Source organism: Mesoplodon bidens, assembly GCF_964165515.1.
Source record: "Mesoplodon bidens genome assembly, chromosome: 12".
Taxonomy (NCBI): domain Eukaryota; kingdom Metazoa; phylum Chordata; class Mammalia; order Artiodactyla; family Ziphiidae; genus Mesoplodon; species Mesoplodon bidens.
Genome location: NC_138168.1, coordinates 13,884,040 through 13,911,965, shown reverse-complemented (window position 1 = coordinate 13,911,965; position 27,926 = coordinate 13,884,040). Strand labels below are relative to the sequence as shown.

The following is a 27,926-nucleotide window of genomic DNA, read 5'->3' as shown; positions in this document are numbered from 1 at the left end:
GCCAGGTGCGGGAGAGCGGGTTTCCAGCGCTGGCTACGGAGGCCCCGCCCCAGGCCCACACAGGCCCCGCGCACCCGCGGAGGCCCCGCCCCTCCCGCGGGGGGTGCCGGGAAGACGCGGCTGTTGCGGACGCCGCGGGACCTGGCGTCATGGTGGTGCTGGGATTTGCTTCGTTGCTGGGCCACATCCCGGCCACAGCGTGGAGAGCGGCAAGTAAGGCGCCCGGCCCCGGGGCCGAGGTCGCGGGCGGGGTCGCGAAGGCACGGGTGCCGCGAGAAACGCGTCCGGCGGGGCAGCGGCGTGTCGCGGACTCGGGGGCCCCGGGCCTGCCGAGCCTTCGTGTACGGCACGGCCACCGCGCTCCTCCCCGGCAGGTCCTACCCGCCCGAGCTCAGGGCGGGACCGGAGCTGGACAGTCGCTGGGCCCCGCTGGCCGGACGCCTCCTTCCCAGCGGCCACCGCGCTGGCCCCGAAGCGGGGCGGGCGTCCTGAGTCCTGGGGGGTTCGCAGGGCGCGCGGCGTCTGGTGCGCGTGGAGAGTGTGGTAAAGCGGGCCCTAAGGCAATGGAGTCATCATTTGCTTATTTAGTTTATTTACAGCGAAAAAGACCTCTGGCAGTCTACAGTACTAGAAGTGGAAAAGTGCAGAGTTTTGGAAAAGTGGGCCGAAGGCAAATAAGTATAATAAAAATGAGGTGAAAGGAATTGTTCCTGAGAAAGTATGCATGCTTTCAGTAAAAACCAATCTTCTGTAAAACCCATTTTTGCTGGAAAATTTTCTCAAAATATTACAGCCTTAACCCACAGAGTATGCTAAGCCTAGTTTTAATTTAGGACATCCTGGAGAAATTGTGTTAAGTTGAAGACAATTCCGCCCCTCCTCCTGATGGGCTCCAGATTCCTATAAAGTTTGTTTTCCTTTCTGTAATCATCTCTCCCCAGACAGACTACCTGTTAGTTGTAAAAATTTTAAATGATCCAGAAATGAATAATATATAAAGCAAAAGTCCCATACTGTCCAAACCTCGACGTAATAACTGTGTAAAGTTCCGTTGTGTGTTCATTCAATATCCCTTTTTCACTAATGTTCAAAACTTAAGAATGAAGTGTTTCATACCAAAAATTTACATAACACATGTAAGTTATGAAGCAAAGCCAACATTTATGAATCCATTCTCCAGTTTAAGAAATAGAATATTTCCATTGCCAAACGGCTACCTGCTACCTGCTTCCTGATGCAGTTGTGTAACTGCAAGCTTTTGATCTTTATAGAAAGGGCTTCATGCCATTTGTATTTATTTTTCTTGCTTTTTTCAACTAACAGGTTTGAGATTCATCCATGTTGATATGTGATGCTGTAATTATTCATTGAGTTATGAGAGTGTATCATACATTTTTCCTTTCCCCTTCTCAGTGGACATTGTGTAACTCTAGAAGCACCAGGATTGACTGCTACACATCTTGTGTACATTGTAGGTGTACTTGCACAAGGGGTTGAATTCCTGGAATATGTGGCATAGGCCTGTTCAGTTTTACAATACGATGGCAAGCTGTAAAGGCATTTTCCATTCCTACTGGCTATTTATACTTCTACCAGCAGTATTAGAGTTCCTGTTGCCCCACACACTTGCCAACATTGGATAGCATCAGAAAATTTAATTTTTGTCTGCCTACAGGGTGTTGAAACGGTATTTCATTACGATTTTGCATTTCTCTGATTAGAGAAGTTAAACATCTTTTCGAAAGTTTTTCGTTTTTTTTGATGAAGTATCTCTTCATTTTCTTATTGGGTTGTTTGTCTTTCTTATTTATATTCTTTACGTGTATTTGACCACTATACCTTTTTTACTTATGTAAATGGAAAATAACTCTGTTTGAGGGCGGAGGGAATGAGAAGTGCTTACTGAACTGAGAAGGCATCTTGAGACTGAAAAACACAGCAGGCAGGTTCATACAATCGGTGAATCAGTTTATCATAGGGTAACTTACCTGTAAAGGCTGAGAGCAGGCGGACAACCATCAGGAGGAGTTAACAGCCGCCCTTCAAACCGCTAAGGGGGCCATTGGGACAGTTATATAGTTGACCTAGACTATGGAGGTATGTGCTTGGAAACAGGAAGTGCGTTCCTAAGATTTATGAGTAGGTGACTGGTCTTGTGGGTGCCCAGAATATGTCAGCGAAGATTTTATTTTCCTCATTGTTTGGGGACGAACAAAGTATAGAGACCACCTGATCCGAATGATTATTAAACAATGTTGATTAACTGCTAAGCTCTTGACAACAGAGAGTGATTGACTTCGCAGTACAGTCCTGGGTAGGGTCAGCAGAAAGCCTGTATGGGCCCAAGATGGCCTCACTTATGCTAATGGCCATACAAGCTCAAGCTCAGGTTGTGGACTGCTTTTGTTACTCTTATGGTGTCTTTTTAAAAAAATTATCTTCAGCAGTAGACAGAATAAAATAATGGATCTGATTGTACAATCACACAGATTCAAAGGAAAGGTGTCTTTTGATAAACAGGTATTCATAATTTTACTATAATCTTGTCTTGATCCTTTTGTTTATTGCCTGTACTTTGTGGTCTTTCTTAAAGCCTTCCCTACCCTAAGGTCGTAGAGATATTCTTCTGTATTTTCTCCTCAAAGGTCTATAGTTTGGCTTTTTATATTTAAGCCTTTATGCTACCAGGAATTGATTTTCATGTATGGTGTGAGGCAGGAAACCAATTTCACTTTCTTCCCATGTCAGTAACCAGTTGTCCCAGGTCCATATATTGGACCTTTCCCCCCTGATGTAACGCAGCTGTCATAAATCAAGTTTACATATGCATATGCACGGGGGTTTATTTCTTCGCTCTCTTCAGTTCCATTGAACTATTTGTCTGTTCCTGTGATGTAACACCTGTCTTAATAACCATGCCTTTGTAACAACTCTTGATATTTAGTATGGTAAGTCCTTTCATCTTGTTTTTCAGAAGTGTCTTGGCTCTTCTTGGATATCTGCTTTCCATATAAAATTCTTAAAAAAAAAGTTCCTGTTGGGATTTGGTTACAACTGCTACAACAAATGATAAAAGATTATCATTTTCTGATTGCTGCTTATGTATAGAAACACAGTTGACTTATTTATTGATTTTGTGTCCAGTAACCTGGCTAAATTACTTTATTAATTTAAATAATTTATTTGCAGATTTTGGTGGGGCGGTGCTAGGTAGACACAAATATTGCCTGCAAATAATGAAAATCTAGTTCTCCCTTTCCAACCTTTATATCTTTTTCTTTTCTCTTGTTTTTCTGTCCTTGCTCAGATATCCAGTACCATGTTGAGTAAAAGTGGTGATAGGCATACTTGTTCATAATTGTAAAGGGAATATGTTCATATTTCATCATGTAATATTAACTGTAGGTGTGCCCTTTATTAGGTTAACGAAGTCCCTTGCCATTTCTAGAAGGATTGGGGTTTTTTTTGTTTATGTAGTTGTCTGTTTTTTAAGACAGAATAAATCTTGAAATTTAGTAATTCATTTTTCTTTATCTTGTTTGTTAATTCATTTTTTTCCTTTAATATGGTGGGTTGGTGAATTATAAATTTTTCTAGTGCTGAATCACTCTTGCATTTCTAGAAAATATTCAGATTGATCAGGTTGATTATATTATTAATATAGTGTTGGGTTTGGTATGCTAATATTTTGTTTAGAAGTTGGCCTGTAATTTTCCTGTCTTGCAATTTCCTTTTCTGGTTTTGAAATTAAAGTTATTCTAGCCTCTTACAATGAATTCAAGAGTCTTCTCATCCTTTTCTCTTCTATATTAGTTTTTTTTTTTTTTTTAAGATTCAAATATTCCCTTCCTTGAGTGTCTGCTACAATTTGCCTACAGAACTGTCTAGACCTGCCCTTTTCTTTGAGGGAAGATTTTAAATTATTGGTAATTTTTGTAATGATTATTGTGGTATTTATCAGATTTTCTCTTCTAAAGTCAGTTTTGATAAGTTAAATTTTTTGAGAAAATTGTTCATTTTGTATACTTTAAATATATAGGCATAAAGTTCCTGGTTTGGGGTTTTTAAAAAACTTTTGTTCTATGTAGCTATGTACTCCTCTTTTACTCATATTATTTATTTTGTCTTCTCTTGGTTTTATTGGGTGTTTTTGTTTATGTTGTTGTTTTCATATTAGCTTTACCAAAGACTTCACAGTAGTTTTAGTCTTTTAAGAGAACCAACTTTTGGTTTTGTTGCTCCTCTTAGTTTTATGTCTTTTATTTATGTTATTATTTTCTTCTCTTATTGTTGTTATTTTCTTTCCATTTTCTGTGGGTTCCCTTTTTTTTTTTAGAAGATGTGGAAATGGTGCATCTCACATGTCTTAGCTCAGGCTGCAATAACAAAGTACCATAGACTGGGCGGCTTAAACATCAAACATTTGTTTTTCACAGATCTGGAGGCTGGAAACTCCAAGATCAAGGTGCCAGCACATCTGGTCTTTGGTGTGAGCCTGCTTTCTTGTTCACAGATGGCTGTCTTCTTGTTGTATCCTCATGTGGCAGAGAGTAGAAGGCCCCTGCAAGCTCTCATAGCCTTTTTTATAAGGGCACTAATCCACCATGAGGGCTCCACCCTCATGATCTACTTGCCTTCCAAAGGCCCCACCTCCTAATATCATCACATCAGGGGTTAGAATTTCAGCATATGAATTTGGGGGGGGGGGTTTGGGCACAAACCTTCCGTCCATAACATTGGTCCTTTTTTTTTTTTGAACCATGGTAATGGTTCTCTTCATATAAACAACATATGGCTAGATTTTGGTGAGTTTTTATTTTGAAGTCCGACAGCATAGCTTTTAACTGGAGAATTCAATCAATTTACAATTATAGTTACTGATAAAATTGGCTTTATTTCTACCATCTTATTTTTCACACCTTCTATTTGTCATACTTTGAATTCAGTGTTTGTTTTTTTTAATTTGTTTCCTCTGCTGGAAAAACAGGAAAAAAATGAAGGTACACACTGCTTTGGAAGATACACACTGCTTTTTATTGGTTACCTTTGAAATCTAAATGCATGCTTAAGGAAGTCGAAAGTTTATTAATATCTTTATTCTCCTCCTAAACAGTACAAAGCTTAAAAATGCTTTGAATTCACTCACCCTCCACCTCTGTTGTTCAGCCTTTTAGGGGTGTGTTTGTGTGTGTTTGTTGTGTGTATATTAGGTGGAATTGTGTAGTAACACAAATCAATACTGTTATTGCACTTTTATACAGTCAATATATAAAACTTTTATCTTCTATTTTATCTCACACTTTACTTTTATGATCACTTTCTTTTTATAAATTTATTTTCCCTGTGATGAGAACTCTTAGGATTTACTCTTTTAACAACTTTAAAATTTTTTATTTATTTATTTATTTTTGCTGCGTTGGGTCTTCGTTGCTGCGTGCGGGCTTTCTCTAGTTGCACTGAGCAGGGGCTTCTCTTCAGTGTGGTGCCTGGGCTTCTCAATGCGGTGGCTTTTCTTGTTGCAGAGCATGGACTCTAGGCCCGTGGGCTCTAGAGTGCAGGCTCAGTAGTTGTGGCACACGGGCTTAGTTGCTCTGTGGCATGTGGGATCTTCCCGGACCAGAGCTCAAACCTGTGTCCCCTGCATTGGCAGGTGGATTCTCAACCACTGCACCACCAGGGAAGTCCTTGGATCAGTTTCTTAAAGTACATTGTTTAGAAGTTCCCTTTGGTGACAGTCTTGTGATAAAGTTCTGTGTTTTTTTTTTAAATATATATTTTATTTTTGATCTGAAAATATGGTTTGTTTTATTCCTCTCTTGTTCTTGAAAGGTGGTTTCAATGGCTGCATCATTTTCTCACAGCTCTATCTCTTCTGGCTTTCATTATAGCTATTGGGAAGTCATCTGTCTAATATTTGTTCCTTTACTAGTAATATGTCTTTTATCTGACTGCTTTTTTAGATCTTCCTTTAATATTGGGTTCTTCATTTTACTTTGTGTCCACGTGTTTTTTTGTTTTTCTTTTTAATATAATTTTATTTATTTTTTTATACAGCAGGTTCTTATTAGTTATCTATTTTATACATATTAGTGTATATATCTCAATCCCAATCTCCTGATTCATCCCACCACCACCACCACCCCCGCCACTTCCCCCCCTCAGTGTCCATACGTTTGTTCTCTACATCTGTGTCTCTATTTCTGCCCTGCAAACCGGTTCATCTGTACCATTTTCCTAGGTTCCACATATATGCGTTAATATACGATATTTGTTTTTCTCTTTCTGACTTACTTCACTCTGTATGACAGTCTCTAGATCCATCCATGTCTCTACAAATGACCCAATTTCATTCCCTTTTATGCCTGAGTAATATTCCATTGTATATATGTACCACATCTTCTTTCTCCATTCGTCTGTCGATGGGCATATAGGTTGCTTCCATGACCTGGCTATCATAAATAGTGCTGCAGTGAACATTGGGGTGCATGTGTCTTTTTAAATAAAGGTTTTCTCTGGGTATATGCCCAGTAGTGGGATTGCTGGGTCATATGGTAGTTCTATTTTTAGTTTTTTAAGGAACCTCCATATTGTTCTGCATAGTGGCTGTATCAATTTACATTCCCACCAACAGTGCAAGAGGGTTCCCTTTTCTCCACACCCTCTCCAGCATTTGTTGTTTGTAATGGTGCCCATTTTAACTGGTGTGAGGTGATATCTCATTGTAGTTTTGATTTGCATTTCTTTGATAATTAGTGATGTTGAGCAGCTTTTCATGTGCTTCTTGGGCATCTGTAGGTCTTCTTTGGAGAAATGTCTATTTAGGTCTTCTGCCCATTTTTTGATTATGTTGTTTGTTTGTTTAATATTGAGCTGCATGATCTGTTTATATATTTTGGAGATTAATCCTTTGTCCGTTGATTCATTTGCAAGTATTTTCTCCCATTCTGAGGGTTGTCTTTTCATCTTGTTTGTAGTTTCCTTTGCTTTGCAAAAGCTTTTAAGTTTCATTAGGTCCCATTTGTCAATTTGATTACTATCAGCTGCATGGTATATTTGCCTGATATTTTCTGAGGGTGAGTTACCAGCAACCTGATATGTACTTGTAAACACAATTCTCAATAGGCTCTGGATAAGGGCAAACCACCCCTTGAAAAAGAAGACATGGGCTTTTTGGTGCATTTCCCTGTTTCTCAAGAGGAGTGTAGTGGGCTTCCCTGGTGGCGCAGTGGTTGAGAGTCTGCCTGCCGATGCAGGGGACACGGGTTCGTGTCCCAGTCTGGGAAGATCCCACGTGCCGCGGAGCGGCTGGGCCAGTGAGCCATGGCCGCTAAGCCTGCCCGTCTGGAGCCTGTGCTCCTCAGCGGGAGAGGCCACAGCAGTGAGAGTCCCGCGTACCGCAAAAAAAAAAAAAAGGAGTGCAGTATCCCATCTGATCTTGTACTGTGCAGAAATGAGGGAAATTCTTTTCCTCTGCATTTTGACACATGCTTACCTAACTACAAAAATAGTTCTGTTCGTGCTTCCATGGTCTCAGAATCCCTTGAGAAAACTGGTCTTTCGGCTTTTCCTTGTTACCCTTCTTTGTGTAGATAAAGTTCCTTCAGAACTACCCAAAGCCAGACTGAGGGACCAGTTTCTCAAACTTACAGTTTGCTACTCTTCTTTCTTTCCCCAGGGTACACTCACGTTTCTGTTCTTTACCCAAAACGCTTGTGCACGTTGACTTCTGTGTCCCACGGTTAGGCTCAATTTATTAATACACTCAGTGTGTGCACCTGAAGACATACGCATTGCTTCATTTCTCTGAACTACCGTACAAGGTAGGAGATATATCCCCATTTTTCAGATTGGAAAACAGACTCCGTGAGATACAGAAACCTTCTTTGCATCATGTTGCTATTAAGTGGTATGGGTGGCCCTGGGACCCAAGTGTGACTCTGGTGCCCGTAGTCTGTGTTTTCTGCTCCTCCATTGCATTACTTAAGGGGAGGGCCTAGCTGCTCTGGCAGTCCTCCTGATGGGACAGGAATCAGGATCTTTTCATCTTGACACAGGCTGTAAATGACTAGTGAAACCCATGCACACTAGTAGCGTTTTACTAGTTATTGACAGCCTGTGTCAGTTCTGGTTGGTTGGACATATATTATGACGGAGCAGTGTCTGTGTCATACAAGTTGTTAAATAGTGTAAGTATCCCTTGGCCCTAGGTTCTGTCCTCATCTTCAAGGTTATAGCTGGGTCACTGCCATGGCTACATTACAACCTGAGGTAAGGGAAAAAGAAATCTAGGGCAGTTGGTTCGTTGCAAAATGGAGGCGACCTAAAATTGGCACGTGCCATTTCTAGCCACAGCCCACTGGCCATAACTTGGACACGTGGCTTCATGGCTGCAGGGAAGGTTGGGAAATGTGATCTCTAAGCGAGTGGCCTGGTGCTCGGCTTGATCACAAGCCAGGCAGGAATGGGCGTCCTAGAACTCAGTGGAAGAAGGGGAAGTGGCTACGTGTGACACTTAGCAGTCTCTACCACATCTGCCTAATGTCACTTTTCCAAAAATGACTGTGTTCATACTGAACAGAATTACTGTAAAATACAGTTATACACATCTCATCAGTTTATGGTGAGGTTTAAATAAGCTGACGTATTTTCAGTCCCTAGCGCTGTGCCTGGCGCACAGGAAGCAACTAAAACATAAAATTACTTTTCTTATTTATAGTTCATATATCTGCATCATTTAGGAAGCAAAATTTTTTACAGTTCATATATCTGCATCATTTAAGAAGCAAAAGTTTTAGCATCAGATTTTGTCTACATTATAATTGACAGCCAGGGATTTTGTGCCATTTTCCTGATTTTTCATAAATGCTTACGAATTTCTACAGATTTGAAACATACCAAGGTTACTTTTTACACTGAATATCATTTCAAGTTTCCAATACAGGGATTTTTTTTTTAAGTTGCTAAAACAGCCAAACCTAAAAGAAGAATTACTAATTTAATTGTGTTGAGTCAAGGCTGAGTGCACAGTAGCAATGGCTACTGGTATCTATTAAATATTTGCTGAATTTTAGCCTTCAAAGTAAGTTATTTAAAGTACAGTAAAATAGATTTAATTAGTAACCAAATGCAGAAACTATTTATTAGCCAGAGTAGATGTAAAATCTGTCCACATTTACAATCTATTTGTTAAAATTCTCCTTTCTGTATATCTGTATTAATTATTACTAAACTGTCATGACTTAGTAAACAACCTTTAATGCTTTACAAATTTCTACTAGATTTGTTGATGGATAGAAAGTTGGACATCATATGATGGACAGAAGTTCCTATTGTGGAGGCTGGCTGAACTTGCTAAATTGGGATATAATATTGTCAACTTCTACAGAATCCTGTATTTCGGATAGCAAATGACTGATACAAACCCTGTGATTTGGGACCGAGAATGTCTTTCAGTTGTGCATGGTTTACATTCACCAACATTTTCAATATAATATTTTGCTAAATAGTCAACCACAAAAAACCAAGAACAGATTATTATATGAAATATATTAGTATGATCAGAAACTCATTTCTGTTACCCATATAATTTTTTAAATAAATTTACTTTATTTATTTTTATTCTTGGCTGTGTTGGGTCTTCGTTGCTGCACGCAGGGCTTTCTCTACTTGCTGTGAGCGGGGGCTACTCTTTGTTGCGGTGCACAGGCTTCTCACTGCAGTGGCTTTTTTTGTTGCAGAGCATGGGCTCTAGGCATTTGGGCTTCAGTAGTTGAGGCATGTGGGCTCAGTAGCTGTGCCTCGCAGGCTCTAGAGCACCGGCTTAGTAGTTGTGGTGCACGGGCTTAGTTGCTCCATGGCATGTGGGATCTTCCTGGTCACGTGCTCAAACCCATACCCCCTGCATTGGCAGGCAGATTCTTAACCACTGCACCACCAGGGAAGCCCCCATATAGTTTCTTAATAAAGATAAATGCTTTATAAGATATTTTTTTGCAGGTTTTTCTCTTTTGATTTTTAGTGAATGCTTAACTAAGTAGTATTATGAGGACATAATTAAAAGTAAAATATGCCCTTAAATAACGAAGTGGAAGTTTGAAGGCAAAGTGGTCTATAGTCTAACTCAATAAATACATTAAAGTTTTAGGTAAGTGTTTTTATTTTAATATGTATAGAAATTTTTATTGATTCACAGATTCTTCTCAGCCAATTAGTATCACAAATGTGAAGTATTTTATGTAAGTGAGTATTTAGATGGGAGAAGTCTATATTCTGTAAGTCGTAGCTTTCTTAATACATTCAGTTGTATATTTATTTTCTTAATCCTTGAATTTTGTTGGCTGAAGACTAATCTGCATTACAGTTGGACATTCAGACAGTCAGCAATGTTGCTAGACACTGAGATACATGCAGTGGACGTGCAAATTAACAGCCTGATGTACTATTTTGAAATTGTTAATGCAGTTTGTATGTAATGTTAACTTTATGTAATCTTACAAACAAGTCTTAATGTAAATTCCAAATTGGCTGTGGAGGGTGTATATATATATATATACATGGAGACATATATACATACAAACAAATACTTGTGCATATATATTTGCATGTGTGTATGTGTGTGTGTATATATATATATAATTTTTTAAAGCGGTGGGGGTAGGGTGGTGTAGTCATTGTTGGAATATGAATAAAATACATGTAGTGAAAGAAAATTCTAACTACATGTAATGCTATCAGGAGCTTCCAGATAATTCTATAATAATAATAATAGATACAGTCTGTCACTGTGCTAAGTGCTTTGCCTGAATTGTCCTGTTTAATCTATTTAGTAACCTCATGAGGTAGTTACTGTTATATTCAATTTAGAGGGGAAGAAATGGATTTAGAAAGGGTAAATAACTTGACAAAGGTCAAACAACTAGTAAGTATTTGTTTTAGTTTCTTATTGCTGGTGTAACAAATTACCACAAACTTAGTGGCTTAAAAATCCTTACAGTTCCAGAGGTGAGAAGTCTGAAATGGGTCTCTCTGTGCTGAAACCAAGGTGTTAGGGTTGTGTTTCTTCTGGGTGCTCTAGGGGAGAATCTGTTTCCTCTCTTTTCCAGCTTCCAGAGGCTGCCCAAGTTCCTGGACTTGGTGGCCTTTTCCTCCATCTTTGGAGCCAGCAACATCATCAAGTCTGTCTCTCACTGCCACCTCTCTGGTTCTCTCTTCCAGTTCTCTCTTCCCCTTTTAAGGACCCCTGTGATGACAGTGGCCCCACCCAGGTAATCCAGGACAGTCTACCTAGTTCAGGGTCATCTGATGAGCAACTTCAGTTCCATCTCTCACCTAATTCTCCTTCACCATGTGACCTAGCCTGCACATAGTTTCCAGATATGAGGTTCTCACCCTCTTTGGGGGCCATTACCGTGCTGCTACAGTGGTGTGACCAGAACTGGCACCCACCTCTGTCTGCCTCGGAAGCCCTTCCCTCAGGAGGGTGAAGACCCCATCCCTGAGGCCAGTTTTCACAGTGGTTTTGCCCTTATTGAGCGTTACCTCAACAAGGGTTGGATGCCTTTCATAATATACTGAAAGCTTAGCTTTCTCACTGTATCCTAGAAAGCGAGCTCATTTATAAATTGCAGGTGCCCAGTACATTTTAAGATGCTTCATTGGCAGAAAAAGAGGGCCATGATTAGGATTTAAATATAAGAATAGTAAATACAGTGACTTGTGACTTACAGAGATTTAAATACTAAATACTGTCATTGAAAAGTTCCTACTACTTAGTTACTCTTAATGATCTGATTCCTGGTATTTTTGGCATTGCTTCAGACAGGAATCCGTATTTTATTTTATTTTATTATTTAATTTTTTAAAAATAAATTTATTATTTATTTTTCGCCTTGTTGAGTCTTCATTGCTGCGCGCAGGCTTTCTCTAGTTGCGGCGAGCGAAGGCTACTCTTTGTTACGGTGTGCGGGCTTCTCATTATGGTGGCTTCTCATTGCGGAGCGCAGGCTCTAGGCGCGCAGGCTTCAGTAGTTGTGGTACGTGGGCTCAGTAGTTGTGGCTTGTGGTCTCGAGAGTGCAGGCTCAGTAGTTGTGGCACACGGCCTTAGCTGCTCCGTGGCATGTGGGATCTTCCTGGACCAGGGCTCAAACCCGTATCCCCTGCATTGGCAGGCGTATTCTTAACAACTGCACCACCAGGGAAGTCCCAGGAATCCACGTTTTATATCTGTTTTTGCAATTTTGATAATGGTTAACTAACTCATTTCAGAGCTCTTCTTTTCAAACTGATAGCATTGGTTGCCTCCAAGGAGGGGAACTGGCCGTCTGAAAGATAGGGGCAGAGGGAAGGGTGGTCACTGTGTGTCCTTCTGTACTTTTTAATTTTGATAACTGTGAATGTGTAAGCTTAACACAAGTAAAAGTATTACATTTTGAAGTAGAATAAATGAACAGCTCCTATTGTTTCACTGTCTTCACTCTGCTAGGCTCACCCATTCTGTGTCATTCTTTGAGGAAAATAAGTTCTCAAGGAGAAAAATCCAAACCCATCAAAGAACCCCTCAAGAAGCCAAAGTTACCAGAAGGTCGTTTTGATGCACCAGAAGATTCCAATTTAGAGAAAGAACCACTGACAAGTGAGTAGAGTAAAGCTCCTCTCTTAACTTTTGGTCTCAAAGAAAGTGTTTCAGTCATTGAGAAGCAAATAAAAGGAAGGAAGCATGTTATTGTTTATAATTCTTCATTGACAGTAATAAAGAGCATTTCAACAATGAATAAAATTACCATACGGTAAGTCCTCTATATGCAAACGAGTTCTGTTCCGAGAGCACATTCGTAAGTCCAATTTGTTTGTGAGTCCAACAGAGTTAGCCTAGGTCCCCAACTAACACAGTCGGCTATATAGTACTGTACTGTAATAGCTTTATAATACTTTTCACACAAATAATACATAAAAAACAAAGAAACACAAAAAACAAAGAAAACATTTTTAATCTTACAGTACAGTCCCCTGAAAAGTACAGTAGTGCAGTACACCAGCTGGCACACAGGGGCTGGCATCGAGTGAGCAGGAAAGAAGAGTTACTGACTGGGGGACGGGGAGGAGGTGGGAGATGGTAGAGCTGAAGGATGGTCAGCAACAGGAGACAGAGGGCAAACTGCAATGTCACTCATGCCTGACGTGGATGGAATGCACGTTCTATCTTTGAAAGTTTGCAACGTGAAGATTCATATGTAGGGGACTTACTGAATTGACTGTCAATATGTATGGGTTAAAAAAAAGATTTCCAGGCCCCTGGCAGTGATTGATTATGTTTGATTAATTTATTTATTACACTCCATTATTCGCATGGCAAAATATATGAATTAAGATGCAAATAACAGAAACTTACTTGAACAGACTTAAGCAGAAGATAGGGTATGTTGTTATTAAGGTACAGGGAGCAAGTGAGGCTCCCTAGGGCAGTAATGCTTCTGGGCCTTAGAAGAAGACTGGGACCTCAGGACTAAACACTGGATGGAAACCAGGGTGTTCTTCCTTCTCTTGTCTTTGGTGCCTACTCTTCATTGTTTTCTGTCTCCATACTCCCTTCTGAGTCCACTGGGCAGAAAGTAACTGCTCCTAGCAGCTGCTCAGTTCAAGAGAACAACAAGACTGAAAATACAATTTCTTAGTCCTGATTTCATATTCCTTAAGAAGAGAGCTCATTGGCCTACCTTGGAACAGATGTCCACAGCTAAATCAACCAGTGGCCAGTGGCCTGGGTCACAGGTGAAAATGTGGTTGTTCTCACTGTAACTACATGGCTGGGGAAAGAGAAGGGGATATTTTGGAGAATAAAGAGGTTTTGTGGGGGGAGGAGGGATGATAGACTAAACATTATTTTGTATTCAGTATATATAAAGTTTGTTTCATGTCTTAAAGCTTTTTTTTTTTTTTTTTTTTTTTTTTTTGCTGTATGCGGGCCTCTCACTGTTGTGGCCTCTCCCGCTGCGGAGCACAGGCTCCGGACGCGCAGGCCCAGTGGCCACGGCTCACGGGCCCAGCCGCTCCGCGGCATATGGGATCCTCCCAGACCGGGGCACGAACCTGCGTCCCCTGCATCGGCAGGCTGACTCTCAACCACTGCACCACCAGGGAAGCCCTTAAAGCTTTTTTTTTTAAGTACTACTTTATTTTCATGCTGTATCCTTTTGTACCATTGAATTGTGGAAAATGTGCAAATATTAGCTATTCAAAAAATAGCATTTCATACAGCATAAATGTAAACATACCACTTTGAAACTTCGGCAAGCCTGCCCTGCTTGTCTGGTTTTTCCAGTCTCATGAGCGCTAACCCATCTATGACGTGAAGCATCCTAGGCAAGAAGATACCAGTAGAGGATACAGGGACCTGTGTCTGGAATTCTTCCTAGAATATAAAAGCTTTTGGGTTTTGCTCATTCATTAAGTATTTCAGATTATAGCACTCTACCAAGCCCAATCTCATAACCAGATCAACCTGCCCAGATGATGGAGTCTTTTAAAAAGTTGCCATTAATCTAGAGGTAAAATTTTTCTTCAAAGGTTTTAGCTAAGCATAAAAATCTGAGAGGAAATATTTCCTTAAAATGTCTCACACAAAAGCAGCAGTCTCAGAAATAAACACTCACGTATATGCTTAATTGATTTTTGACAGGGTTGCCATTACCATTCAGTGGGGAAAAGGACAGTCTTTTCAATAAGTGGTGCTGAGAAAACTGGATATCCACATGTAAAAGAATGAAATTGGACCCCTTAGCTTACACCATATTCAAAGACTAACTCTAAATATGTCAAAGACCTAAACTTAAGAGGGAAGACTATAAAACTCTTAGAAGAAAATTGGGCAGACTCTTCATGTCCCTGGATTTGACAATGATTTCATGCATATGACACCAAAAGCACTAGCAACAAATGTAAAAATATATAAATAAGATATCAACAAAATTAAGAAATTTTGTTCATCTGAGAACATTATCAAGAAAGTGAGAAAAATAACCTACAGAATGGGGAAAAATATTTGTAAATCATATATTTGAAAAGAATTAATATCCAGAACAAAGAACTCCTACAATTCAACAACGAAAACAGCCCAATTCAAAAATGGGCAAAGAACTCAGACATTTCTTCAAAGAAGATATACAAACGACCAACACGCATTTGGAAAGATGCTCAATGTCACTAATCATTAAGGAAATAGAAATCAAAACCATGGTGACACACCACTTCACACCAACTCGAATGTCTATAATTTAAGAAAAACTGGAAAATGACAAGTGATGGTGACAACGTGGAGAAATTGGAACCACACGTGTTTCTGGAGGGAATGTAAAATGATGCAACTGCTATGGAAAGCAGTTTGGCAATTTCCCAAAAAGTAAAATATAGAACTACCATGTGATCTAGCAATTGTACTTCTAGGTATAAATCCAAAATAATTGAAAACAGAGACTTGAACAGATATCTGCACAGCCATGCCTTATTCACAGTAACCAAAAGATAGAAACAACTTAGATGTCCACTGAATGGATAAACGAAAGTGTGATATGTACACACGGTGAAGTACTATTCAGTCATGAAAAGGAATGGCATCTTGATGTATGCTACAACATGGATGGACCTTGAAACATTATGCTTAGTGAAATAAGACAGTCACAGAAGGACAAATATTATATGATTCCACCTATATCAGGTACCCAGAGTAGGCAAATTCATAGAGATAGGAGGTAGATTAGAGGTCATCAAGGTCTGGGGGAAGGGGAAAGGGAAAGTTTTTATTTAATGGGTACAGAATTTACACTGGGGATGAAAAAGTTTGGGGTATAGTGTAATGGTTGCACAGCATTGTGAATATTTAATGCCATTGGATTGTACACTTATAAATGGTTAAAATGATAAATATATATACATTTAATACAAAGCAAAAAGCATATTTCAAAAGGTAATCATCTATCTGACGACACAAGGCTAGGCATCCATCTTAATTTTCAAGTTACTGAAGTTTTTGTTGAAGGTACATTACCACATCCAGTAGATGCTTTGCAATCCTCAATTTATCTGAACTATCCACAGCCTTTGACAGTATTAACTACTGCTTCTGGAAATGTTCTGTTTTGGTTTCGGTTATGCCTTCTTCAGTTTCTCATCCTCTTTCTTCAATCATTTCTTCCTGGGCTCTTTTTTAAGCTCCTCTGCATCTGCCCAACTCTCAAATGTATGTATATGCCAAGCCTTTGTCCCGAGCCCCCTAAGCATTCCTAGAAGAGCTCATATCTTCCTGAGATGGTCTGAAATATCACGTATGTGTTGATGATTCACACATTTATGCCTCTAGTCAGACCTCTCTCCTGAGCTGCTCCTGTCTACAACTGGAACATCTTTGTTTGCATATTCCAGGTACATCTCAAATTATTGCGTCTAAAACTAAACTCATCCTTTTCTCATTGTTCCCTCCCACCAGCCCTACCCCAATCCTCTTCCTTCTGAATTCCCAGTCTACCCCAAGCCTGAAATCTGGGGATAATGCTTCACTCCTGCCTTTTCCTGTGTCCTGGATCCAATCACTAACCAAGTCTTGTTGGTTCTACCTTCTTAACATCTCTCAAATTCATCTCCTTTTATCCATCCTATTAATAAAGCCTAAATTCAAGCTGTCTCTAGCTCTGTTGGTCTCCTAACAAGTCTGTAATTCTTCCTTGTTGTCTTCCTTCTAATGTAGTCTCCCTGCCTCTTTACTTTATTCTAAGAAAAAAATGATAGGTTACCTTTGCAGAGAGTAGTTTTTGTTACTAAGATGATATGCTTGTTTGCAACTAAGCACCCTGTTTGATGCAAAGATGAGTAAGGAAAGGAAGATGGAATGCCTGCATAACTATGAACAGGACATTGTGTGGTAAATGATGTGAGAGATACACAGCAAGAGGTTAGAGAGAGGTAGACAAAAGAGAGCACATTTGAGTTGGGATTTAAAGGATCAGTGAAATTGTAATGAGTAGATAAGGAGTTGTGGGGAGATGTTTCCAAAAAAGAGAGAAAGGAATGATCAGAAAGAAAGAGGCTGGGAACTTGACACATGCAAGACTTAGCCAATGCGTAAAGTGTGTATAGTGGATTAATGGAAAATAAGGCCAGAAAAGTAGATTCGTTTCAAATCTGAGAGGACCTGAAGTATATGGGCTTTTTGCAGTGTACAGTGAGGAAAACACTGAAAGTTCTCAGATGGAGATTGTTTAATGGGCTTTCTTTAAGTATGATCTGCATGTAATTAAATTTACCCATTTTTAAATTCACCCATTTTAAGTGAACAGTTCAGTGAATTTTAACAATTGACTACAGTCATGTAACCAACACAAACTATAACACGTTCTATCTCTCAGACTCCCCATGCCTCTTTTTTTTAAATTCATTCATTCATTCATTCGTGGCTGTGTTGGGTCTTTGTTGCTGCGTGCGGGCTTTCTCTAGTTGCGGCGAGTGAGGGCTACTCTTTTTTTTTTTTTTTTTTTTTTTTGCGGTACGCGGGCTTCTCACTGCTGTGGCCTCTCCCGTTGCGGAGCACAGGCTCCGGATGCACAGGCTCAGCGGCCATGGCACACGGACCCAGCCGCTCCGCAGCATGTGGGATCCTCCCAGACCGGAGAACGAACCCGTGTCCCCTGCATCGGCAGGCGGATCCTCAACCACTGCGCCACCAGGGAAGCCCGAGGGCTACTCTTTGTTGCGCTGTGCGGGCTTCTCTTATTGCAGTGGCTTCTCTCATTGTGGAGCATGGGCTCTAGGCGTGAAGCCTCAGTAGTTGTGGCACGTGGGCTCAGTAGTTGTGTCTCACGGGCTCTAGAGTGCAGGCTCAGTAGTTGTGGCGCATGGGCTTAGTTGCTCTGTGGCATATGGGATCTTCCCGTACCAGGGCTTGAACCTATGTCCCCTGCATTGGCAGGTGGATTCTTAACTACTGTGCCACCAGGGAAGCCCATGCCTCTTTATATTTAGTCTCATTTTCACATCCCCCTGGCAACCATTGATCTCTTCTCTGTCACTATAGTTTTGCTTTTTTTTAGGATTTTAACTGAATTAAATCATACAGTACCTAGTCATTTATGTCTGGCTTCTTTCCCTTAATATAGTATGGAGGTGGGATTCTGTTTTAGAAATATTAATTCAGCTTTCTGTGCAGGTTAGTCTGGAGCCATGAGAGTCAGAAAACAGAGGTGAATTAGAAATATCGCATTTGTCTAGAATGAGACTCAGAGTATGATTTCAGGGTTGAAGTAGTGGGAATAAAAAGTTTTAGAAAACTACAGGATATAATGAGGGTGAAGATTAGGTTAAACACACATGAAGAAGAGGGTGATGGAGGGATGGATAGGAGGTTGTGGTCAGAAGGAAGAGAGCTCAAGAGTGCGGGATTTGGAGAAGGAACATATGCAAGAAATAATAAAACCCAAATGGATGGCAGAAATGGAGATAAAGATTGCTAGGGAAGAGGATTGAGGACAATTTGTGGCCCCAGTATGTGATGTTCTTAATGTGGATGTTGATATTAAGGGCAATGGGAAGAGAGATGAAACTACCTGCCCAAGACGATAGAAGAGTCTTTGAGTTTCTTACGAGACTGGAGAAAAGCACTGGAGAGGTGAAGTTTGGAATTCAGAAGAGGAAGGGCTGTAGAGGTGTGGTGGTAGAACAAGAGGCTGGGAACAGCAGTGAGCAGCAGGGACATCTTGACCCTCTCCTTCTTCCCTCCTGCTGCGGGTTGAATTGTGCCTCTAAAATCCATATGTTGAAGCCCTAACCCCCAGTGTGATGGTATTTGGAGTTGAAGGCCTTTGGGAGATAATTAGGTTTAAGTGAGGTCATGAGGGTGGGGCCCCATGATGGAATTAGTACTCTTATAAAAAGGGACAGCAGAGGCCTTGCTGTCTTTTTCTCCCTGCCACGTGAGGACACAATGAGAAGGGACCATCTGCGAGCCAGGAAGAGTCCTCACCAGAGCCCAACCATGCTGGCACCCTGATCTCAGACTCCCAGCCTCCAGAACTGTAAGAAAATTAATTTCTGTTGTTTAAACCACCCAGTTTCTAGTATTTTGTTTCGGTAGCCCAAGCTGACTAAGACACAGTGAGCCCCAGAGATATGGGAGAAGAAAAGCTTCCGCTAGAGAGACTTTCAGAGGAAGTCAAAGCAAGGAGTCCTTTAGAAACAGAATAATGATGAGGGGTGGGGATAGTTTATTCACAGTGGAGATAGAATTTTGAAATGAATAAATGTTTGAAATTTTTCAAGGTAAATTCCGTGTCTGCTTTCTTTTGCCGACATGATTTTGGTGATGTTCGTTTAGTTTTCTAAAGAGACGCAGTTTGGAGAGATTGATCAAGATGGTGGAGTAAGAGGATGTGGAGCTCACCTCCCCCCACGGACACATTAAAATACATCTATATATGGAACAATTTCACTGGAAACTAGCAGAAAGACCCTGGTACAACCCAGACTGTAAAAAAATATCCACACATAACTGGGTAGGAAGGGAAGAAAAGTGATCAGGTCAGGACCTGTGCCCCTGGGAGGGGACTCTGAAGAAAAGGGAGAATACATGGCAGAGACTCACCATGGGCAGTGAGTGCTGAGAACCACAGATTGGGTGCCCTAGTCCTGGCGTCCTCCACAGGGGAGACGAGCCCCCTTGGCTGGTTGGAGGGCAACTGGGACTCCCAGGAGGGCAGAGGGACACCTGGACTCCGCTTGTGAGGAGGGCGCACGCAGGCTTGGCCCAAAGGCAGTGCAGAGAGAGGTCTGCTCCAGCAGCTGCCAAGTCCTGCGGCTGCCTCATCATGCACCCCAGCCCCAAGCCAAGCCAACTCTCTGGTCCCACTCATTCCATTCTGGGGCAGCCACTACCAGGAAGAAGACTCAGCCGTGGGACACAGAGGTGACCCAGTCCCAGGGTGGAGCCTGGGAGGGGTATCGGCAGCCATTGTCGGGACTTACTCAAGTGGCACAGCAGAAGCAGCCCAGACCTCTGACAGCAGCTGGCCTGCCACAGCTCACTCCTGGTACATGCCGAGAGTCCACACGGGCCCCCACAGCTCTGCAATGTGGCTCCACAGGCAGATGGAGGTGACGGGCTGGGGGCAGTGATCAGCTGAAAGGGTCAAAGTGGACTTGTACTGAGGCTGCATCTGAATGGAGCATGGGAAACAAATATGTGCACCTGAACAGGCAGTGAAGCAGAGACAGCTCAGACCTCTGTCTGGGGCTGACATGAGCGGAGAGCCCACATAGGCCCCACTCACTTCAGCACTTTCTGCTCTGGGGCAAGGAGAGAGGAAGAGACCCACTTAATGGGAACAGAGCCAGCTCATGCCTGATGCTCAGGGCTTCTGCTCCAGCAACCTGGGATCAGACCCCACCCCTGATAGGGCAGCGACAGCCACCTAGCAGAGGGGAAGTCCTGCCCCACACCTGGCTCCAGCTCTAGCCCCTCCACCAGCAAGCCCACCTCTTACCAAGGAGATAGCTGTCAGCACACCCTGAGGAAAGACATGATTTGCATCCATGTCAAATTCAGTTCTCCCACAAAAGGCATTGGGCACACGCAGTCTGTATAGGGACACTCCTACATAAGAACACTCCTTCAAGGTAACTTTCACCTAAATTCGCAGAGGCAGGAAAAGTTAAGCAAAATGAAAAGGCAGAGGAACTCCTCTCAATTGAAAGAGCAATAGAAAACCCCTGAAAAAACTACTAATGAAACAGTTGACTAGATAAAGAATTCAAAGCATTGGTTATAAGAATGTTAACTGAATTAGGGGAAAGAATACATCTACACAGCAATGTTTTTAACGAGGAACTAGAAAATATAAAAAAGACCCAATCAGAAATGAAGAATTCAATAGTTGAAGTAAAAAACACACTAGAAGGAATGAATAACCAGCTAAGTGACACAGAAGAACGCATAAGTGATCTGGAAGATAGAATAATGCACATCACCCCATAAGAACAGCAAAAAGAAAGGCAGGGTTTTTTTGTTTGTTTGTCTTGCGGTACGTGGGCCTCTCCCTTTTGTGGCCTCTCCTGCTGCAGAGCACAGGCTCCGGACGCGCAGGCTCAGCGGCCATGGCTCATGGGCCCAGCTGCTCCGCGGCATGTGGGATCTTCCCGGGCCGGGGCACGAACCCGTGTCCCCTGCGTCGGCAGGCAGACTCTCAACCACTGCGCTGCCAGGGAAGCCCAAGAAAGGCAGTTTTTAAAAATGGAAAACAGTGTAAGAGATCTCTGGGATAACATATAAGGGGCCCAGAAGGAGGAGAGAGAGAGAGAAGGGAATTGAAAATGTATTTGAGGAAATTGTGACTGAAAACTTCCACAGTCTGAAGAAAGAGATATCGAGGTACAGGAAGAGGGTCCAAACAAGATGAACCCAAACAGATGCACACCAAGACATATCATAATTAAAATGGCAAAAGTTAGGATTCTGAAGGCAGCAAGAGAAAAAGTGTCATACACAAGGGAATCCCTATAAGTCTGTCACCTGATTTCTCTGCAGAAACCTTACAGGCCAGAAGGGAGCAGCACGATATATTCAAAGTCCCGAAAGGGAAAACCTGCAACCTAGGGTACTCTGCATAGCAAGATTATCATTAAAATAGAAGGAGTGATAAATGGCGTCTCAGATAAGCAAAAGCTAAGAGTTCATCAATACTAAACTTACTCTAAAAGAAATGTTGAAGGGACTTCTCTGAGTGGAAAAGAAGTAAGCTGTAGGAAAGTGGAAATCCTAATAGGAAAGGTAAATATATAGTAAGGACTTAGGATCAACCACTTAAATAAGCCAGTACAAAGATAAAAAACAAAAAATTGTAAAAGCATTTGGTTAACTGATGCCTGCAGTGACCTGGGACATAGACCCTACGTACCTAATGAACTTGTAGCTGTAAGGGAAGGGCTGGAAAACAGAACCTTAATAATATCTGTTGGTTGTTACTGACTGACTGGCAAGGAATTAAAAAGAAAGAGATGAACTTAAAAAAAATTGTAGAAGCAACTGTAACTACAATAAACAGTTAAGAGATAAACATGAAGATCTAAAATATGACATCAAAAACAAAATGTAGAGGAGAGGCGTAAAAAACGTAAATCTTTTCAAATGTATCTGAACTTAAATGACTATCAGTTCAAAACAAGTAGATATAGTTACAGGTCAACATATTTGAATCTCATGGTAATCACAAATCAAAACTAGTTTAGATAGTTTTGGTTTAGATAAAACTAAAAAGAATACAAGCATACTACTAAAGAAAATCATCAAACTACAAGAGAAGAAACGAAAAGAAGAAATGAACAAAGAAATAGAAAAACAACCAGGAAACATAAAATGGCATTAAGTACATACCTATCAGAAATTACTTTAAATGTCAAAGGACTAAATACTTGAATCAAAAGACATAGGGTGATGAGGCCCTTCTATTTGCTGCCTACAGGAGACTCACTTCAGAGCTAAAGACACAGACAAAAAGTGAGGGGATGGAAAAAGTTATTTCATGCAAACAGAAATGACAAGAAAGTGGGGGTAGCAATACTCATATCAGATAAAGTAGACTTTAAACAAAGACTAACAAAAGACAGAGAAGGGCATTATATAATAGTAAAGGGATCAATACAAGAAGAGGATGTTATCATTAACATAAATACTTGATACAGGAGCACCTAAATATATAAAGCAAATACGGACAAAAAGGGAGAAATTCACAATAGTAGGGCACTTTAACACCACACTTACATTAATGCGCAAATCATCCAGACAGAAAATCAATAAGGCAACACTGGTCTTAAATGACACAATAGACCTCTTGGACTTAACAGATATGTACAGAACATTACATCCAAAAACAGCAGAATACACATTATATTCAAGTGCACATGGAACATTCTCCAGGATAGATCACATGCTAGGCCATAAAACAAGTCTCAAAAAAATGTGAGGGGCTTCCCTGGTGGCGCAGTGGTTGCGAGTCCGCCTGCCGATGCAGGGGACACGGGTTCGTGCCCCGGTCCGGGAAGATCCCACATGCCGCGGAGCGGCTGGGCCCGTGAGCCATGGCCGCTGAGCCTGCGCATCCAGAGCCTGTGCTCCGCAACGGGAGAGGCCACAACAGTGAGAGGCCTGCATACCGCAAAAAAAAAAAAAAAAAATGTGAGAAGATAGAAATTATATCAAACATTTTTTCTGACTGTAGCAGTATGAAACTAGAAATCAATTACAAGAAGAAAAATGGGAAAAGAACAAATACTTAGAGACTAAAACAACATGCTACTAAAAAACCAATGGGTGAATGAAGAAATCAAAGAGGAAATCAGAAAATACCTCAAGACCAAAGAAAATGGAAATTCAACACTCCAAAATCTATGGGTTGCAGCAAAAGTAATTCTAAAAAGGAAGTTTATAGCAGTACAGGCCTTTCTCAAGAAAGAAGAAAAATCTCAAGTAAACAACCTAACCTGCCACTTAAAAGAATTAGCAAAAGAAGAACAAAGCCCAAAGTCAGCGATAGGAAGGAGATAAAGATCAGAGGGGAAATAAAATAGCGATCAACAAAACAATAGAAAAGATCAGTGAAACCAAGAGCTGGTTTTTTTAAAAGATGAATAAAATTGGTAAACATTTAGCAAGGATCACGAAGAAGAAAAGAGAGAAGACCCAAATAAAATAAGAAATGAAAGAGGAGAAGTAACAACAAAAACCACAGATAGAAAAAATCATAAGAGAACACTACTAACAGTTATATGTCAGTGACTTGGAAAACCTAGAAGAAATGGATAAGTTTCTAGAAGCATACAACTTGTCAAGACTGAATCAAGAAGAAATAGACAACTTGAACAGACTGATCACTAGTAGTAAAGTTGAATCTGTAATTTAAAAACTCCCAGCAAACAAAAGTCCAGGACCAGACAGCTTCAAAGGAGAATTCTACCAAACATATAAAGAAGAGCTAATACCTAACCACCTCAAACTATTCCAAAAAATTGAAGAGGACGGAACACTCTCAAATTCATTCTACAAGGCCACCAGTAATTACCCTGATACCAAAACCACACAAAGACACTACAAAAAAAGAAAACTACAGGTCAATATCATTGATGAATATAGATTCTAAAATCCTCAATATTAGCAAACTGAATCCAAAAATATATTAAAAGGATTGTATATGATCAATTTAGATTTATTCCAGGGACACAAAGATTGTTCAATATTTGCAAATCAATTAATGTGATACACCACATTAACAAAAGGAAGGATAAAAACCATCTGATCATCTCAATAGATGCAGAAAAACCATTTGACAAAATTCATTATAAAACTCTCACCGAAGTGGGTATAGAGGGAACATATCTCAACATAATAAAGGCTATTTATGACAAATGCACAGCTAACATCATATTCAGCAGTAAAAGCTGAAAGCCTTTCTTCTAACTCAGGAACAAGACAGGGATGCCCACTCTTTGCCCCTTCTATTTAACATAGTATTGGAAGTTCTAGCCACAGCAATCAGACAAGGAAGATAAATAGGTATGAAAATGTGAAGGGAAGAAGTAAACTGTTACTCTTTGCAGATCCTTGATACTATATATAGAAAACCCTAACGTCTCCACCAAAAAACTATTAGCACTAATAAATGAATTCTGTAAAATTGCAGAATACAAGATTAATATGCAGAAATATGTTTCCTTTACATACACTAATAATGAACTATCCGAAAGATAAAGTAAAAAAAACAATCCCCATTAAAATCACACCAAAAAGAATACAATACCTAGGAATAAATTTAAAGGTGAAAGACCTATACTCTGAAAACTATGAAACAATGATAAAGGAAATTGAAAATGATAAAAGAAATGGAAGGATATCCTGTGCTCTTGGATTGGAAGAATTAATATTGTTAAAATGGCCATACTACCCAAAGCAATCTCCAGATTAAATGCAATCCCTATCAAAATACTCATGACATTTTTCACAGAACTAGAACAAATAAGCCTAACATTCATATAGAACCACAGAAGGCCCCAAATTGCTAAAGCCATCTGGAGGAAAAAGAACAAATCTGGAGGTGTCAAGTGCCCAGACTTCAGACTATACTACAAAGCTACAGTAATCAAAACAGCATGGTACCGGGGCAAAAACATACACATAGATTAATGGAACACAATAGAGATCCCAGAAGTAAACCCGTGAACCTTTGGTCAGTTAATCTACAATAAAGCAGGAAAGAATATACAATAGAAGAAGACAATCTCTTCAGTAAGTTGTGCTGGGAAAACTGGACAACTACATGTAAAAGAATGAGATTAGAACATTTCTTCACACCATATACAAAAATAAACTCAATGGACTAAATATCTAAATGTAAGACCTGAAGCCATAAAACTCATAGAAGAGAACATAGGCAGAACACTCTTTGACATAAATTGTAGCAATATTTTTTTGGATCTGTCTCCTAAGGCAAAAGAAATAAACAGATGGGACCTAATTAAACTTAAAAACTTTTGCACAGCTAAGGAACCGTGGACAAAACGAAAAGACAGCCTGTGAATGAGAGAAAATATTTGCAAACGATATGACCAACACAGGGTTAATATCCAAAATATATAAACAGCTCATACATCTCAATATAAAAAAACAGTCCAATCAAAAATTGGGCAGAAGACCTGAATAGACATTTTTCCAAAGAAGACATACACATGGCCAACAGGCGCATGAAAAAATGTTCAACGTCACTAATTATTCGAGAATTTCAAATCAAAACTACAGTGGGGTACCACCACCTCACACTGGTCAGAATGGCCATCATCAAAAAGTCAACAAATAATAAATGCCAGAGAGGGTGTGGAGAAAAGGTAACCCTCCTTACACTGTTGGTGGGAATGTAAGTTGGTGCATCCAATATGGAAAACATTATGGAGTTCCTCAGAAAACTGAAAATAGAACTACCATATGACCCAGCAATTCCACTACTATGTATATATCCACAGAAAATGAAAACACTAATTTGAAGAGATATGTGCGCCCCAGCGTTCATAGCAGCATTATTTACAATAGCCAAGATATGGAAGCGACTTAAGTGACCAACAGATGAATGGATGAAGAAGATACAAACACACACACAAAATGGAATATTACTCAGCCGTTAAAAAGAATGAAATCTGCCATTTGTGACAGCGTGGATGGACCTCAAGAATATTACGCTTAGTGAAAAAATCAGAGAAAGACAAATACTCTATCACTTACATGTGGAACCTAAAAAATAAAACAGTGTATATAGCAAAAGAGTAACAGACTCACAGTATAGAAAATTAACTAGTGGTTCCCAGTGGGGAGAGGGAAGGGGGGGCCAAGACAGGGGTATGGGATTAAGAGGTACAAACTACTGTGTATAAATTGGATAAGCAACAATGATATATAGCACAGGGAATTATTGCCTTGATCTTGTAATACCTTTTCCTGGAGTATAATCTGTAAAAATAACTGAACTGTGCTATACACCTGAAACTAATAAAATATTGTAAATCACCTATACTTCAAAGAAAATGAATGAGTGATTAGACATTGTTTAAGAATTGGGATTCTTTCTAATAGCTGGTTCCTCTCCTGATCTTCCTGTGTACAGATCAGTACAGTGTATGCGCTAAGAGCAAGACTGCAGCCAGAATGTGTGAATTCAAACTCAGTTTCATCACTTAGTCTCGTCTTCCTCATCTATAAAATGGAGACAATAATTGTTCCTGTCCCAAAGGATTATTATGAGGGTTAAATGAATTAATATGTATAAAGTCCTCAGAATTGGGCCTGACTCAAAACGGATATTCATATTATGAGCATACACTGTTAACAATAATAACAGCTGTTATGCCCATAATTGGCAGTTTCAGGGAACCAGTGGCTGAAGCCAAAACTGTATGGTGAGGAAAATTAATACTCATAGCTAAAATTATTTGAGCATTCTTATGTAGCTGGCACTGTGTGCTAGACCTTTTACATGCATTTCTTTTTTTATTTCTCAAGATAGTAAGGCAGGTATGATTATTGTACCCACTTCACTGTTAAGAAAAATAAGGCACTGAATCAAAGTAATCTTGTTTCAAAACCTTCCAAACCCTGTGGATTTGTACTCTCTATTCTCTGCACCCCTTTCCTTCTGTTCTAACCCAGCCACTCCTCAGATGAGGGCCTGAGAGTCCTCTGAGAATGCTAAGTCACTAATGCAGGAAATAAAGTAGATTGGATATGAAGATTGGATGCTAAAGTGATTTCTCAAACTGGGGCGAGGAACCGCTCTCTAGGGAGGGTTTGTTTAAGGACTGCATAGTTGTGGCCTCATCAGTAGCATGCAGCCTATTGACTGTCAGCTCTGCAGCCTCCTCTGCAGAATTGACCATAATGCTTTTCCCATCTCCACTGACTGCTTTTGTTTTTACATCTCTGTCTGTCTTTCTTCAGAATTCCCGGATGATGTTAATCCTGTTACCAAAGAAAGAGGTGGACCCAGGGGCCCAGAACCTACCCGATATGGAGACTGGGAACGAAAAGGACGCTGTATCGATTTTTAAGCCACATATTTGTTAACTTCAATATCTTTTTCTGATTGTGTGCATCTGAATTAACTTATTTTTGATGATTTTCTTTCTGTATATCCTTTAAGTCATCTAATTTATATAATGTGTTTAAAAAAATATAGCTTTGGAAGAAAATATGCTGTTATAAATCAGGAAAGAGGAAATATTAGCACATTAATTTTAATTTAAATGTATTGGGATATTTAAGTGATGATTAGAGCTGCAAACTTTTATTTCATCATGTTTCAGTTTAAGTTAATCAGTTGCTTATAAGATACAAATGTAAATAAAACAACTTTTTTTT

The 27,926-nt window shown here is 40.2% G+C and overlaps 1 protein-coding gene across 1 annotated transcript; it reads left to right on the top strand.

Moving 5' to 3' along the window:
• The first annotated feature begins 76 nt into the window (after positions 1-76).
• SDHAF4 (succinate dehydrogenase complex assembly factor 4) lies at positions 77-27,926 on the top strand. The gene is made up of 3 exons (XM_081250748.1): positions 77-213; positions 12,483-12,632; positions 27,507-27,926. Exons 1-3 carry the CDS (start codon positions 150-152, stop codon positions 27,614-27,616), a joined length of 324 nt encoding a protein of 107 aa, XP_081106874.1. The 5' UTR covers positions 77-149; the 3' UTR covers positions 27,617-27,926.

Bases quoted from the DNA above. Each gene is read 5' to 3' on its own strand.
- SDHAF4 (XM_081250748.1), top strand. From the start codon at position 150: ATGGTGGTGCTGGGATTTGCTTCGTTGCTGGGCCACATCCCGGCCACA. The intron at 214-12,482 runs GTAAGGCGCCCG...TCACTCTGCTAG, and splicing joins CACAGCGTGGAGAGCGGCAA to GCTCACCCATTCTGTGTCAT. The intron at 12,633-27,506 runs GTGAGTAGAGTA...GTCTTTCTTCAG, and splicing joins AGAGAAAGAACCACTGACAA to AATTCCCGGATGATGTTAAT.